Source organism: Prunus avium, chromosome 5 (assembly GCF_965620075.1).
Source record: "Prunus avium chromosome 5, drPruAviu1.hap1.1, whole genome shotgun sequence".
Lineage (NCBI taxonomy): Eukaryota > Viridiplantae > Streptophyta > Magnoliopsida > Rosales > Rosaceae > Prunus > Prunus avium.
Genome location: NC_142288.1, coordinates 15,236,544 through 15,249,608, shown reverse-complemented (window position 1 = coordinate 15,249,608; position 13,065 = coordinate 15,236,544). Strand labels below are relative to the sequence as shown.

The 13,065-nt window shown below is 37.8% G+C and overlaps 1 protein-coding gene across 2 annotated transcripts; it reads left to right on the top strand.

The window, feature by feature from the left end:
- Nucleotides 1-5,950: 5,950 nt before the first annotated feature.
- On the top strand, nucleotides 5,951-12,798 carry LOC110748623 (Transcription factor jumonji (jmj) family protein / zinc finger (C5HC2 type) family protein). 2 transcript variants are annotated; one of them, XM_088253544.1, is made up of 11 exons: nucleotides 5,951-6,504; nucleotides 7,684-8,068; nucleotides 8,668-8,824; nucleotides 8,905-9,124; nucleotides 9,546-9,599; nucleotides 9,680-9,759; nucleotides 9,863-10,140; nucleotides 10,255-10,650; nucleotides 10,877-11,295; nucleotides 11,446-11,748; nucleotides 11,874-12,798. In XM_088253544.1, the coding sequence occupies exons 1-11, from the start codon at nucleotides 6,502-6,504 to the stop codon at nucleotides 12,261-12,263; spliced, it is 2,685 nt and encodes an 894-aa protein (XP_088109670.1). In that variant the 5' UTR covers nucleotides 5,951-6,501; the 3' UTR covers nucleotides 12,264-12,798. The 2 variants fall into 2 exon arrangements, with proteins under 2 accessions (XP_088109670.1, XP_021804278.1); XM_021948586.2 differs by having other exon boundaries at nucleotides 5,955-6,504; nucleotides 11,467-11,748.
- Nucleotides 12,799-13,065: the final 267 nt, after the last annotated feature.

Below are 13,065 nucleotides of genomic sequence, written 5' to 3'. Positions count from 1 at the left end.
AAAGGAGAAAAATCTTTTGGGCGTATGAGACATGAAGGATTACAAAACTTAAGTTCTAAGATAATTATTGTTTGGCAACTACATCCAAACCCAAAACTTGTTCCAAATTTCAAACATTAACATAAGCATATCTCATAATCCTTCAATGTTTTTATTTCAATTGTTTCAAAGCTTTTAGGAAAATTCCTCCTCAATATGCGCTTAGTTCTCTGTCACGTTAAGTTTACTTTTAACTAGCAGCACAAGCTAGTTTCAATTCAACTTGATTGTCATTTCTTTCTTTGTCATTATTTCTCGAGATAGTTTAAAGTCGTGAGTAAAACATGAATTCGGATTAAGATAGGTGAATTGTTTGATTCCTTCCCAACTAGAAGAAAAAGAAAAGCTAATATCATAGGATTGATTAGCCATGGCAACATGTGACAACTCATTGACACAACCTTTTTCCAATGTGACCTTGTCCTACTCTCCTACTCCTACTACTACCCCCGAGACATGCGCTTCGTGTGTGTGGTTGATTAAGACTAGACTAACCTTGTGACGCAACAGGTTAATGGGAGATCACCAACTTTAATTAAACAAATTCCCTCTCATTTCTTAATTTAGCAATTCTTGTTAGTGGATGGTTGGGCCACCTGGGTATAATGTGATAGGGATTAGTTAAATCATGTAAAGGGTGTTTAATTTCTAAAATAATTAATTAAAATAATATTTATTTTAATATGGGTTACCTACTATCCATGAGATTCCCAATGGTGGTGATGTTGGCTTGTTGCTAGTTGGTGAGGGATAGTTTTTGTGTGGTGATGATGAGGCTGCTTCCTCTGCATGATTGCATAGTTAAATGACTTTTGCTTAAGCTGTGAGCTTCGGCTTAATCAAAGTGGATTAGCTATTGAAAATAAGATTCCTTAAGGAGTCAGCCACTAAGAATGTGACAGAAGCGAATAAGAAAGAGCACAAGGACATGGTTTCCTTCGTCATAAATCTTTATGAAATAAGTATTTCCTAATTGGTTTAAATTTCTCCTTTGGGATTAAGATTTCGGCCACTAGGGAAAAATGAAAAGTACCTTTTTTTTGTTTTTTGTTTTGTGTCATTCTAGTTTTATTTTTGTCGAAATTGATGTAACATATTTTTATATCAGTTATTAAATAGTGATTTTTTTTTGGTCTATCCCCTTTTATCTTTATTAATTTATCTATATTTACTTTTTCAAACAAAAGAGTGATATTTAATTATAAATTGGGAGTAAGTACTAGGGTTTGGCATTTCTACCGAAAAATCGATCAAACTTACTGAACCAAACTAGTCAGTGCAAATCTATTAAAGGACAAATAGGGTTGGGCGACCTCATGGACGTCGGAAAATTGGTTGTCGAGGTCCTCTGCCCACCTCATGGAGTGCGACCCTTGCATGCCCACAACATGTTTGAAAAAGGGATGGCAATTTAAGGATGGCAATTTAGGGTCTTTGTGGGGCTTCAATCCTATTGGTTGGGTATGACGAATATAAATTGGGTATGGGGATAGGTTTGGGAAATTTTTTGGGTATGATCTTTGGGGTGAAGCGGGGATGGTATTTTAATCCCCAACCTGAATCCGCCCCGTTTAGAATATATATCTATATATTATTTATTTTTCATATGAATATTTTGTTACATGACAGCTATGTCCATCACTCCTACCAAATTTTATATTCTGCATATTATATTTTATATTGAATTAAATAGCATAAAAAATGTAAGTCTAGGACAAAACTTTTGTTCTTTTTTTCCTTATTCTAACTTACTTTTTTATTACAAAAAAGAGAAAACCCTAAGAAAAAAAGTCTTAGCTCCTCCCCTCTCTAGTCTCTTGTCATCCCTTCTTTTCTCATTCCCTCCCTTTTTCCTCAAGATTGTTAGTTTATTTTGTGATGTGGAAGTAGTCGCCTTGAAACGATATTGTCATCATGAAATAATCACCGTATTTTGACCCACGTACACAAGGAGTTGACTCCCTTTAACATAGTTTGGAGCTCTAAAGAGGGGAAGATGTCATGTTGCGTTGGGTTTGGACTTAGCCAGTACGGGATTATGAGTTTAGCTGGTATGACGCTATGATTTTCTTCAGGTTGCCCAGAAGATGTAGAGTGGCGGTCATGTTTCTTAGTTTTGTTTTAGACTAATAATTTTTAAAAATTTGTTCCCCACGAAAGCAGGGATGGGGAATTCATAATTTCAATATTACGAGTATGGAGGTGGAAATAGGGGAAAGAACACTTAACCCTATGAATGAGAATGAGAATGAAAATGGAAATGACATATCCATCCCCTATTGCCATCTCTATCCTAACCTACCCAATAGTTACAAAAACTGTTGAAAGTTTTCTTTTTTAGTAAGTAGAACTCTTGGAAGCTATAATATGCCTAATTAGCCTTGTAATTAATTTATCGTAGTCAACCATCCATGTGCCTTGATAACAAAACAGGTCGACGTATCAATTAGAGTGGCCCTACTTGCCTGAGTTTTATATTTATGCAAATGGAATTTTTAACATTTGGCCCAAAAAAGAAAAAAAAAAGAATTTATAACATCCACATCAATATAAATTATTTGTTTTTTTTTTTCTCGTCACTGTTGAAAATAACTCATTAATTCACAAATCTTTCGGAATATGTTAATGCGGGTCTACTTCAATGCTGAAGACTTTCTCTTTTTCTTCTCTCTGACCAGGTTGGACTTGAAATTCTAAAACGGCCAAAACCCATTTGATGCATTTAACTTCCAAGCTTGTAGGAGGCTGCTTTTGGGCATTTGTGCCTTTTCTTGGGGATACTTAGATGTTAAGTTGTTAACCCATTTTTAGTCAACTTGCCACTTCTCCTTTTACCCTTCCCTGCTTGGCTTCTTGTTCATGCAAATTCATTTATGGTAAATGAATGTGGTATCAAACCCAAAAGGATGTGAATGCTTAGTATAGGCACAATGTTTTATAGCGGCTGTTTCCACACCACAAAACAAAATAACAAAATATGACTTAGAGGAAAAGAAAGGGGAGGAGAGGGGAGGGAGGCCATCGACCCCCAAGTCAGGTGGCGACTAGGGTTTCTTTCCTTAGAGTTTTTTCTTTGCTTAAGACGGATTAATAGTACTAAAAGAATCATCACATTTTGTGATTGCATTAGCTAACTCCATTCTTATAACAATAGAACCATATATTATAACTAGTCCATGTGTTATAATATGAGTAAGTATTTATTAATATTGTATCCTAAAAATGGAAAATATTAATCTTGTTGTTCATTCATATTATAACGCGTGAATTGATATTATGTGACCGTATTTCAATACTACACAATAAATTATAGCATTATTGTTGCCCTAGACAACTTGAATTTAGGAATCATAATCATCGTCAGCTTTGTATATGGACAGGATTTTGAAGGAGGGGAATATAAATGGTTGAAACAAATGAAGATTCTGGATCTCTTTTCCCTTTTTAATTCTTTAAATTTTTACTTGGGACAAAGGCTGGCTAGTTTCTTACTTTTCTTTGATGGTGGTCCATGGAAAAAGACAATTTGTACTCCAAACAATAACATGAATGAATATGATACGCATTACGCATACCCTGGAAGAAATCTTAAAGAAAAGACTTGAAAACTATTCAACTGATTTCCCACTATCCAACCATCCATCCATCCATCACCAGGGTATTTTCGTCATTTACCCCACCCCAAAACGCCGCCGTTTCTTCCCACAACAATCGCACCGAAATTCCAAATATACCCTCACCCAATACAAAAGTGAGCTGTTCCAAAGCGAGTCCTCCACCACTACACACGCAAAGTAGTAAAAAACAGGTTGAGTAAAATCCGTGATTCGATAGGGTCATTAACTGCGGCATTTCCTTTGAAATATTCCTTTTTAAAAAGGACTTTTTTGTCACTTACGTGGCTAGTTGTCAAGCCAAGCCGAGCCGAAGACCTGTTTGACACGTTTCCAAGACTTTGACATAGTGTAACAGCCGAGCCGCCATTAAGACCAAGACCTACGCCTTGAGTCCATGTGTAATTTAAATATATAAAATAAGAAATATAATTTAAATTAATTTTCTTATTCAAAGGCTTCGTTTTCGCTGACTGTGGAAAACAAATCATTAGGCCAACCTCCGCGTAACAAAAGCTCAAGGCGCAAGCAACCAATAGCATTAGGAGAGAGAAAAACTAGCCCAGAGAGTGACCGGAAACCGTCCCTGGTTTTTCTAGTTTGTTGTTGTTGTTGCAAAACTATAGAATATTTGTAAAAACGGAAAAAGCTGGGACCGGTCATCTGGGCGCGTGAAACCTGCACTAACTGCCAGCTATTCCAGCCCTGGCACCACCCACAGTAATATACAAACAGCCAGAAACCGCAGTCTTATCCACGTCCAGGTGTCTTTTTGGGCTCAGATCGTACCGCCACGTGTCGAGTTCATCTTGTTGTTCTGAACTACGTCTGGTCACGCATGAGGGTAGTTAATCCACTTACACGGAAGTGATCTTGGTGCCTCCCTTGTGGAAATCCCGGCGCAAAGTCGAAACCACCCCTCGCCTTCCGTGGAAAGTGGGCAACCAACCGAGGACTAAAATGTCTTTTAGCGCGAAAAGGCTAACTAACTGGAAGGTAGGTGTAATTGATCTTGTGCAACGAGGAAGTTTCAGCGATCAAGTACATGCATACGGTGCCACGTGTACTTTTTAAAACAAAATTAAAATATATTTTACAACAGGACTTTGGGTTACAATTTTACCCTTCAACTTTAATGACCCTAACCCTTTCCCCCTCCGTCGACGCCACACGACCATCTCAGCCACCCACCCCGGCCTTCCCTCCGCCTCCAATATTCCCACCCCCTCTTTCTCTCCCTCTCATTTTCGGTGAAAAGTTAAACCCATTAATAAAAAGCCAAAAATCTTAAAAATATGTGCAAACCCATTAAACATGAAACCATAAATCTTTATAAAAAAAAACCACTAGTGAAAGAAGGGAAGATTGACGTTATGGGCAACCAGGAATTAATTGTGTTATAGAGCAAGTCATTGGGGCGGGCTTGATGAAGGAAATCCGCCAAAAATCTCCCCCTTGTACATCAGATTCTTCTTCTTCATTATCAGCTTTCATTCGAGAGGTCTTTTTAAAAGAGAAAAAGTGAAATTTTCAGAGATTACCCATCTTCTTTAGCTTCAAGGGTGTCTCCAGAGTTTGACCGGATTGTGTTTATGGGTTTTGAGTCCTTTGACAATAGAAGTTCTTTAGATTCATTAACTATGAAGACGGTGAAGGCTAAGGTAGATGGCGAGGGAGAAGGGAAGACGTCTGGTGTCGCAGATAGCAGGCATAGCGCAGGGAAGAAGACGGTGGGGAGGGGTTTGCGTGATTAAAAGTTGAAGGGTAAAGTTGGTAGCCAAAGTTCAGCAGTAAAATATATTTTAATTTTGCTTTAAAAAATACATGTGGCAGATTTTGAGAGGGAGTATCACCAGCTGATGTGGTAATACAGGCTTTTACACACGTGATAATTCCGTCTTTCCTGAAACTTTCTTTTTCTCTGACCCAAACAGCAACCAGAACTCTTCGATGACACCGTCCTCCGAATAGACTAACATACCCTTCCTCTAAAGCATTTATTCCCGCCTTTTAATACACCAACCGAAGTTCCTTCCGGGGTACTATCGTGATAAAAGGAAAAACGGAAAGCTTCCAGATCCAGCGAAACGCCCGCAGAGAAGTAAAAACGCGTTTTGGCCGGCTAGCGTTTGGTTGAACCACCTAACAACTACCACTATGGTTCACACAAACTTTCTATTTTCTCAATAAAATATTTAATATGCTTCAATTATTTTTTCAAAAACAATTTTGAGAAAAAATTAAAAAAATTAACTTGTAATTAATTTCCCTTTTTATATTTATTTCCTTAACCAATTCAGTTTCCTAGTGAGAACAGACGAGACTCAATAAAAGCGTTTAATATTTTACGGCTATAAAACTATAAATTATCCTCCTCGAAGACCTTTTTCGGTTTCTTTCTTCAGCCCACCCTCTCTTTTTCCCTTTCTCTCTCTTCTCTTTCACTATTTCTCTCCCCCTGCTTTTTGCCGGGAAGCTTCCTACGTCGCCTACGTCGCCGGAAAACCGCTTTGCCTCCGGCGAAAAGCATCCATCTTCTGCCGGAAAACCGCTGCGTCTTCCCCTCTCATCGACTGTCTTCGAACTTGTTCATTTTTTTTCGTTGACTCGGTGGTTGGAGGCTTTGGATCTCCGATTTCGAAGCTTTACGTTGCCGTTTTGCACGTTTGGTGAGAATGTGGGCTGCCTGGTTCTCGTTCGAGGCTTGCTGTTGATTGGCCGTGGCTGGGATTGTGATCTAGGGTTTGGTTCTCCGATTTGGATTCGGTTTCTGCGGTTTTTGTTTCTTATCCTTTGTGTGTTGCGGTGAACAAAGACGGAGGCGTACAAAGAGCGACTTCGGAATGAGATGGTGTGTTTTGCTTTGTTCTCTTAACATTCTTATTTTATTTTCTTTTACATTCTGACTTTTTTTAAATTTTCTGTTATTCTGTTTCAGCGTTCAGATCTTGTACATTGCTCTCACTTTTTCTGCAATGCTTATATTTATTTATTTTTTCTCTTCTATTTTCTAAAATTTGATTTGTCGAAAAAATTGCCTTCTGCATTCGTGGGATTCACGATACGCATGAATGGCTGGAATGCCTTTTAGGAGTAGAGTTTTTTACTAAATTTTCATTGATTTTTTCTACGGAAATTTTCAATTCAGTTTTGCTAGTAATTATAGTTTCTGGAGGGGTTGCGATTTTCGGGGTTGTTTATTATTACTTTTTTGCTTCTAGATTTTTATTTGTTTTTCAGTTCAGTTTTTAATGCTGCTGTAATATTTGGGTTTCGCTGATGATGAACTTAACAGAGAGTTCAACAGTTTGACTGCATATTATTGTTGGGGTTTGAAGATATTTAGGAGTTTCTTTAGGAAATTTTTTCATAATTTCTATTGGGGTCTTAAGCTTTCCCTCTGTTTTTCCTTTTCCTATATATATTGTTTCTAAGTTTGAAACTTTTTACATGGATCGTCTTAAATTGCAATCGTTATTTTACATGCGTTTTTAAATGTTGTTGATCATGTGATTTACATAAAGTGGTTGTAGTTTTATGTTCAGTGCCTTGTAAGGATGGTTAAATTCAGAACTGATTAAGCGGAGCATGACATGCAATTCGTCGGTTGTTATATAAATATTTGTTTAGGCTTATGTTTGTATGGGTTCATTGTATATCATGTATCTTTTGTTAATGTAGTAGAATGTCTTTGTTTCTCGTTCCATAGGGTTTCAATAGATTGACATCATAGTTTTCTCCGATGCAGCAAAGGTTGTGGGTAGGTACTGATAAGAGGATTTTGAAGCGGGTAGTTTTGGTTTTTTTTGTTTTTATTATGAAAATTCATCAAACGAAACATTACAGATATAAGCACTTAATCTGACCATAGCGTGTTGAACTTTTATGTGGCTGAGTTTGTTGAATAATTTTTGTATCATGACTTCTAGGAAAGAGTGGTGTTGTATGAACTTATGCATGCATGAACTGAATTCGTTTCACATTTCATATTTTGTAATTCAAGTACATGACCTAGCTGTTTGTTTAACAGGTGGAAGGAAGGGTTTGTTTGTCCAAAGAGGCCAAAAATGGATTAGAAATTCTGAAGCGTAGAAGGCTTCAGCGTATGAGATCGGAAACTGGTACGGAGCCTGTAAAGTTAACTAATATGATGGCTCGAAGCGGAGGGGATGCTTTAAAAGCTTCAGCTTCCTGTGGTATTAGATTACAGGGAGGTTCCGACTCAGTTTCTCTGTCCAGTGGTGCTTCACATGGAAAAGATGTTTTTTCGAAGCGTAGGGTGGATAAGTTTGAAACAAGTGATCTAGACTGGACTGAGAAAATTCCTGAGTGTCCTGTATACTATCCAGCAAAGGAAGAGTTTGAGGATCCTTTGGTTTATTTACAGAAGATAGCTCCAGAAGCTTCAAAATATGGTATGCTATTTGAACTGATTGACTGTGTATGTTTTCTTTTCTTACTTTTGTCCTCAAACGTTTGAATTGATTGACTGTGTATTACATTTGTGATTTTGTTACGTGTATGGTGGCTGGTATAGACATGCACATGAATTTGTGCAGCTCACGACCTGTGTATGAACATTTTGACATCCTTAAACCAAATGCAAGTAATCCCGGGTTGGATGTTAATGTTTGTTTGTTTTTTTTGTTAATGATGCAAAAGAGAAAGATGTTATTATGGACCTGCTGAGACCCATCTAATGCTAACTGACTAAAGATTTAATGTTCTTTTTTAGTACTTTTTGGATTGATACAACTGATTTATTTATCCTAGAAAAGTAGTCCCCTGTCTCTAGTCAGTTCATGTAATATTGACTTTGTGCAAAAAACCCTAAACCATTCATTATATGCATAAGTTTTCTTTGCCATTGCCATATGTTATTGAATAATGTTACTAATCTCTTTCCTGTTTCATGTAATACAGTATCTATTGGAGAAATGTCGTGATTATTTTATTCTCACATGAGTTGAATATGACCAACTTTTCCTTTTCTAACCTGCAATGTCATGTTCAGGTATATGCAAGATTATATCCCCTTTGAGTGCTTCTACTCCAGCTGGGGTTGTATTGATGAGGGAGAAAGCAGGTTTCAAATTCACAACTAGAGTACAGCCTCTTCGTCTTGCTGAGTGGGACAATGATGACAAGGTCACATTTTTCATGAGCGGAAGGTGAGAATTTCCACTAATTGAAAATTTTAATTCATTACTTTGTCATGTCTTCAGTTTTTTGAATGAGTTTAATTTTACAGAAATTATACATTCCGTGATTTCGAGAAAATGGCGAACAAAGTTTTTGCTCGTCGATATTGTAGTTCTGGTTCTCTGCCTGCCACGTACATGGAAAAAGAATTTTGGCAAGAAATTGCTTGTGGAAAGACAGAAACTGTTGAATATGCATGTGATGTAGATGGCAGTGCCTTTTCCTCTTCTCGCAGTGATCCGCTTGGAAGTAGCAAATGGAATTTAAAGGTGTTCATTCTGCCAATCTTTCTCTCTGTTTATCGGTTCTGTAGGTGGTTGATATATCTCACAGTCATTCCATGTTCAGTTTCTAATGTGCCTAAAGTGATGTCGAGTACATGACACAAAAAAAAGTACAAATTAGTGGTGTGCATCTCAACATGGCCCAATCCAACCCTAACAGTAGGCATAAGAGTACTGTTGCCAAAATGCCTTTGGGGCTATTATTATTATTAAGAGAAAGAGTGTTTTTCCTCCTTCAAATGGAAGGATCATTTTGACTTTGTACAGATTGAGTTTACTTGTGCTCCATTTTTTCTCCTTTTTTTATACCTCTTTTTTTTTTTCTCTCTTAAGAGTAATATTCTTATTTTTTCACTGTATGTGGTGACATGCATGTTAACTGACTCACCTGCTTTCGTGATTTCAGAATCTTTCAAGGTTACCCAATTCCATTTTGCGTCTTCTGGAAACTGCAATTCCGGTAATGAGACTACTTCTGTAAACCCTTTTGCATTATTTATAGCCTGTATCCCTTGGTTACTTATGTTGGGTTTATAACAGGGTGTAACTGATCCCATGCTATACATTGGAATGATATTTAGTATGTTTGCTTGGCACGTGGAGGATCATTATTTGTACAGGTATGTGTGACTTTTGAATCTCAATAAGGCAACAATGTGTTCCCTTTCATATTCTAAGAATTATTATTAATTATATTCTTATAACTTTTATTTTGTATGGCAGTATTAATTATCATCATTGTGGTGCATCCAAAACCTGGTATGGAATTCCAGGTCAAGCTGCTCTGCAATTTGAAAAGGTAGTCAAGGAGCATGTGTACACTCATGATATCATATCAACTGATGGAGAGGATGGAGCTTTTGATGTATTATTGGGGAAAACAACTTTGTTTCCTCCAAATATTTTGTTGGAACATGATGTCCCTGTCTACAAGGCTGTGCAAAAGCCAGGAGAGTTTGTCGTTACTTTCCCTAGAGCATACCATGCTGGATTCAGTCATGGTAGGCTTTCTATTTTACTTTTCCCCTTCATATTACTATCCCCTCTTTGTCTGTCTTATTTTTCTTTGCTTTAGAGAAATGTGGATATAATACCTTTTTATATTGTAAATATAGGTTTCAACTGTGGTGAGGCTGTCAACTTTGCAATTGGTGATTGGTTCCCTTTAGGTGCTATTGCTAGCCGGCGTTATTCGCTTCTTAACAGGATGCCCCTGCTTCCTCACGAAGAACTTTTGTGTAAAGAAGCCATGCTTCTGTACACAAGTTTAGAACTTGAAGATTCTGAATATTCATCTGCTGATTTGGTCTCCCATCAATGCATTAAGACTTCTTTTGTTAGATTGATGCGCTTTCAGCATCGTGCTCGTTGGTCTTTAATGAAGTCAGGTGCATGCACTGGTGTTTTACCAAACTCCTACGGAACCATTCTCTGCAGCCTGTGCAAGCGCGATTGCTATGTAGCTTACATTAATTGCAACTGTTACATGCATCCTGTGTGCCTTCGACATGGTATGCCTTCTTCTATATGAATAAACTTTATTAAGTCTTGAACTACTCATCTCAGACTTGTATGGAATGTCCTTGAATTGTCCCATTCATAGTGATACATACATATATATTATTTATAATAAAATATATTTTTCACGAGTTTAGTTTAAAATTCATATGGATAGTTAAACAGACTCTTTAACTTAAATCATGCAGTTGCTAATTGTGATTTTGTTGTCCAATACAGAGGCAAAGTCTCTTGACTTCTCATGTGGAAGCAACCCTATTCTCTTTTTAAGGGAGGAAATAACCGAACTGGAAGCTGCAGCCAGAAAGTTTGAAATGGAAGATGGTATGTTAGAGGAGATAAAAGGGCTTGGTGAAAATGGCGATGACTATTATTCGTATCCATTAATTTCGTCTCAGAGCACTGAAGAGAAAGGATACTCTCCTTATTGTGAGATAAAATTTGAGTTGAATCCTAAACTTACTGGCACAACTCATTATCGGTCACAAGAGCCAGAACCTGGTTCTCATGGTCAGCCCATGGTGAGTTGCGGTGCAAAATGTTCTAGTCCTGCAGTGTCAGATGGTTCCCTTTCATGTGCTGCATCAACTCTTTGTTCTCTTTTAGAGCCTCGTGAGAGCTTATCAGCACCCAATAATGTAAGATATTGCTCTGTTTGCTTAATGTGGCTGCCTTTTGTATTCTAGTGCATAATGTTTGTTCTTTAAGTAAATTTGCTCTGCAGTAGGTTTAAGACAACTTTTAGTGAATTGAAAAGCAATTTTCTGAGTAACTAAAGTGTAATGTAGTGTTCATGTGTTTCCTGGCAGGTACAGAGAAATTCTAACTCTAACACAGGAGCTCTAAATTCTAAAAGGCTTTCTGAAGAATTAGCGCGCAGTACATATGAATCTTCTCAGTCCTCTCCATCATACAATGAATGTTCTAGTGCGCGCCCAAGAAATTGTAATGGATCAGAGGTTAGGCCAGTTGTGGATCAAGGCAGCGATGATTCTGATTCTGAAATCTTTAGGGTTAAGCGCCGCTCATCATTGAAGGTGGACAAAAGAAGTGTAAATGATATATCGTCATCAAAGCATTCTGAGAACAAGGTAAACTTAAAGGAGACATGTACTTTTAATTTCTGATGCATGCGATTAGTTATCATGATTCTTTGATTTCTGTTTGTGCCGTGCGACTTCACAACTTATGGTTTTCAATTACTGGAAAAAAGCAGGGTTTTAAGCGACTGAAGAAACTGCAAGCTGAAAGAAGATGTGGGCCATCGGTCCCACAGTATTCTTGTAGCACTGGTGAATCAACTAAGTTTCTTACAACTAGCACTTACAAAGGAGTTTCAGAGAGTGCTCCTATGGAGGGCAGGTTTTCCAGAGGAAGTACCGTCGTCCCTAGAGGAAGTACAATTCCCATCTCTATCAAGTTTAAGAAGTTGGCCAATGAAGAATCAGTTAGTAGACAGCGAGAACACCACAGAAAGGATAGATACCACCAGCTTGAGTCGGGAAAGAGACGGAGGGGACCACCGCCAATAGAGATTGGTCCAAAGCTCCTTAAAGTCAAAGGCCCGTCATTCTTAGGGTCGGAGAGCAGCAGCAGGTTAAGTTAAAGATTAGATTGCTAGGAGGAGGAAGAGCCAACTATCTGGTTGGCCTGCCTACCCTGTAGAGAGAGCATGATCATAGAACCTGACCTTGCTAACTACAATTTCATCTTCTCTAACGGGGATCTAACAACACGGGTAAAAAGCTAAAGATTTGATTCTGGGAGCAGTGACAACAAATTATTAACCTAGGATAAAAAAAAAATTCACATTCTTTGTGCAGGCCCTGAAATTGGGGCAATTTGCACTGTTGGTGATCTTGAGGTTCTCGGGCCGGGGTATTTTTCCATCTTTGGCAGGAGAACCTTCCTTCCTGCAAAAGCTTAAACAGAGTAGAGATTGGGTTAGTGGAATTTCCATGTAAATTTGTTTTTGTTATTCAATCAGTCGGTTCAATTCTTGTTGAGTGAAGTGGGTATTCCCACTCATCTCTTACAACTATTCTCTCGCTGCTTCCTTTTATTATTATTACAGGTTCTTTATTCTTTTTTGTAACCTTGACGACTAGTTCAATAAAATGCTGAGAAAATCTCTCTCTCTCTCTCTCTCTCTCTGTGCTTGCATTTTAGTTATTTAGTTATTGTTCATCGTTGTACTTCTCAGATTTGGGTTTTTGTTTTCTCTCATTTCTTTGGGTTCGAATGGTAAGAATTATTGCGAATATGACATGATCTTCTTCACGCCTCCTTTTATGACCAAATTCTTAGCAATACCAAAATGTGGTTTCTTCTGATTGATATGCCTTTGGTTTATCAAGTTTCAATGAGATTGAAGGGGTTCTTGCTTGGGGTGGACTTGGCTGAGGAGG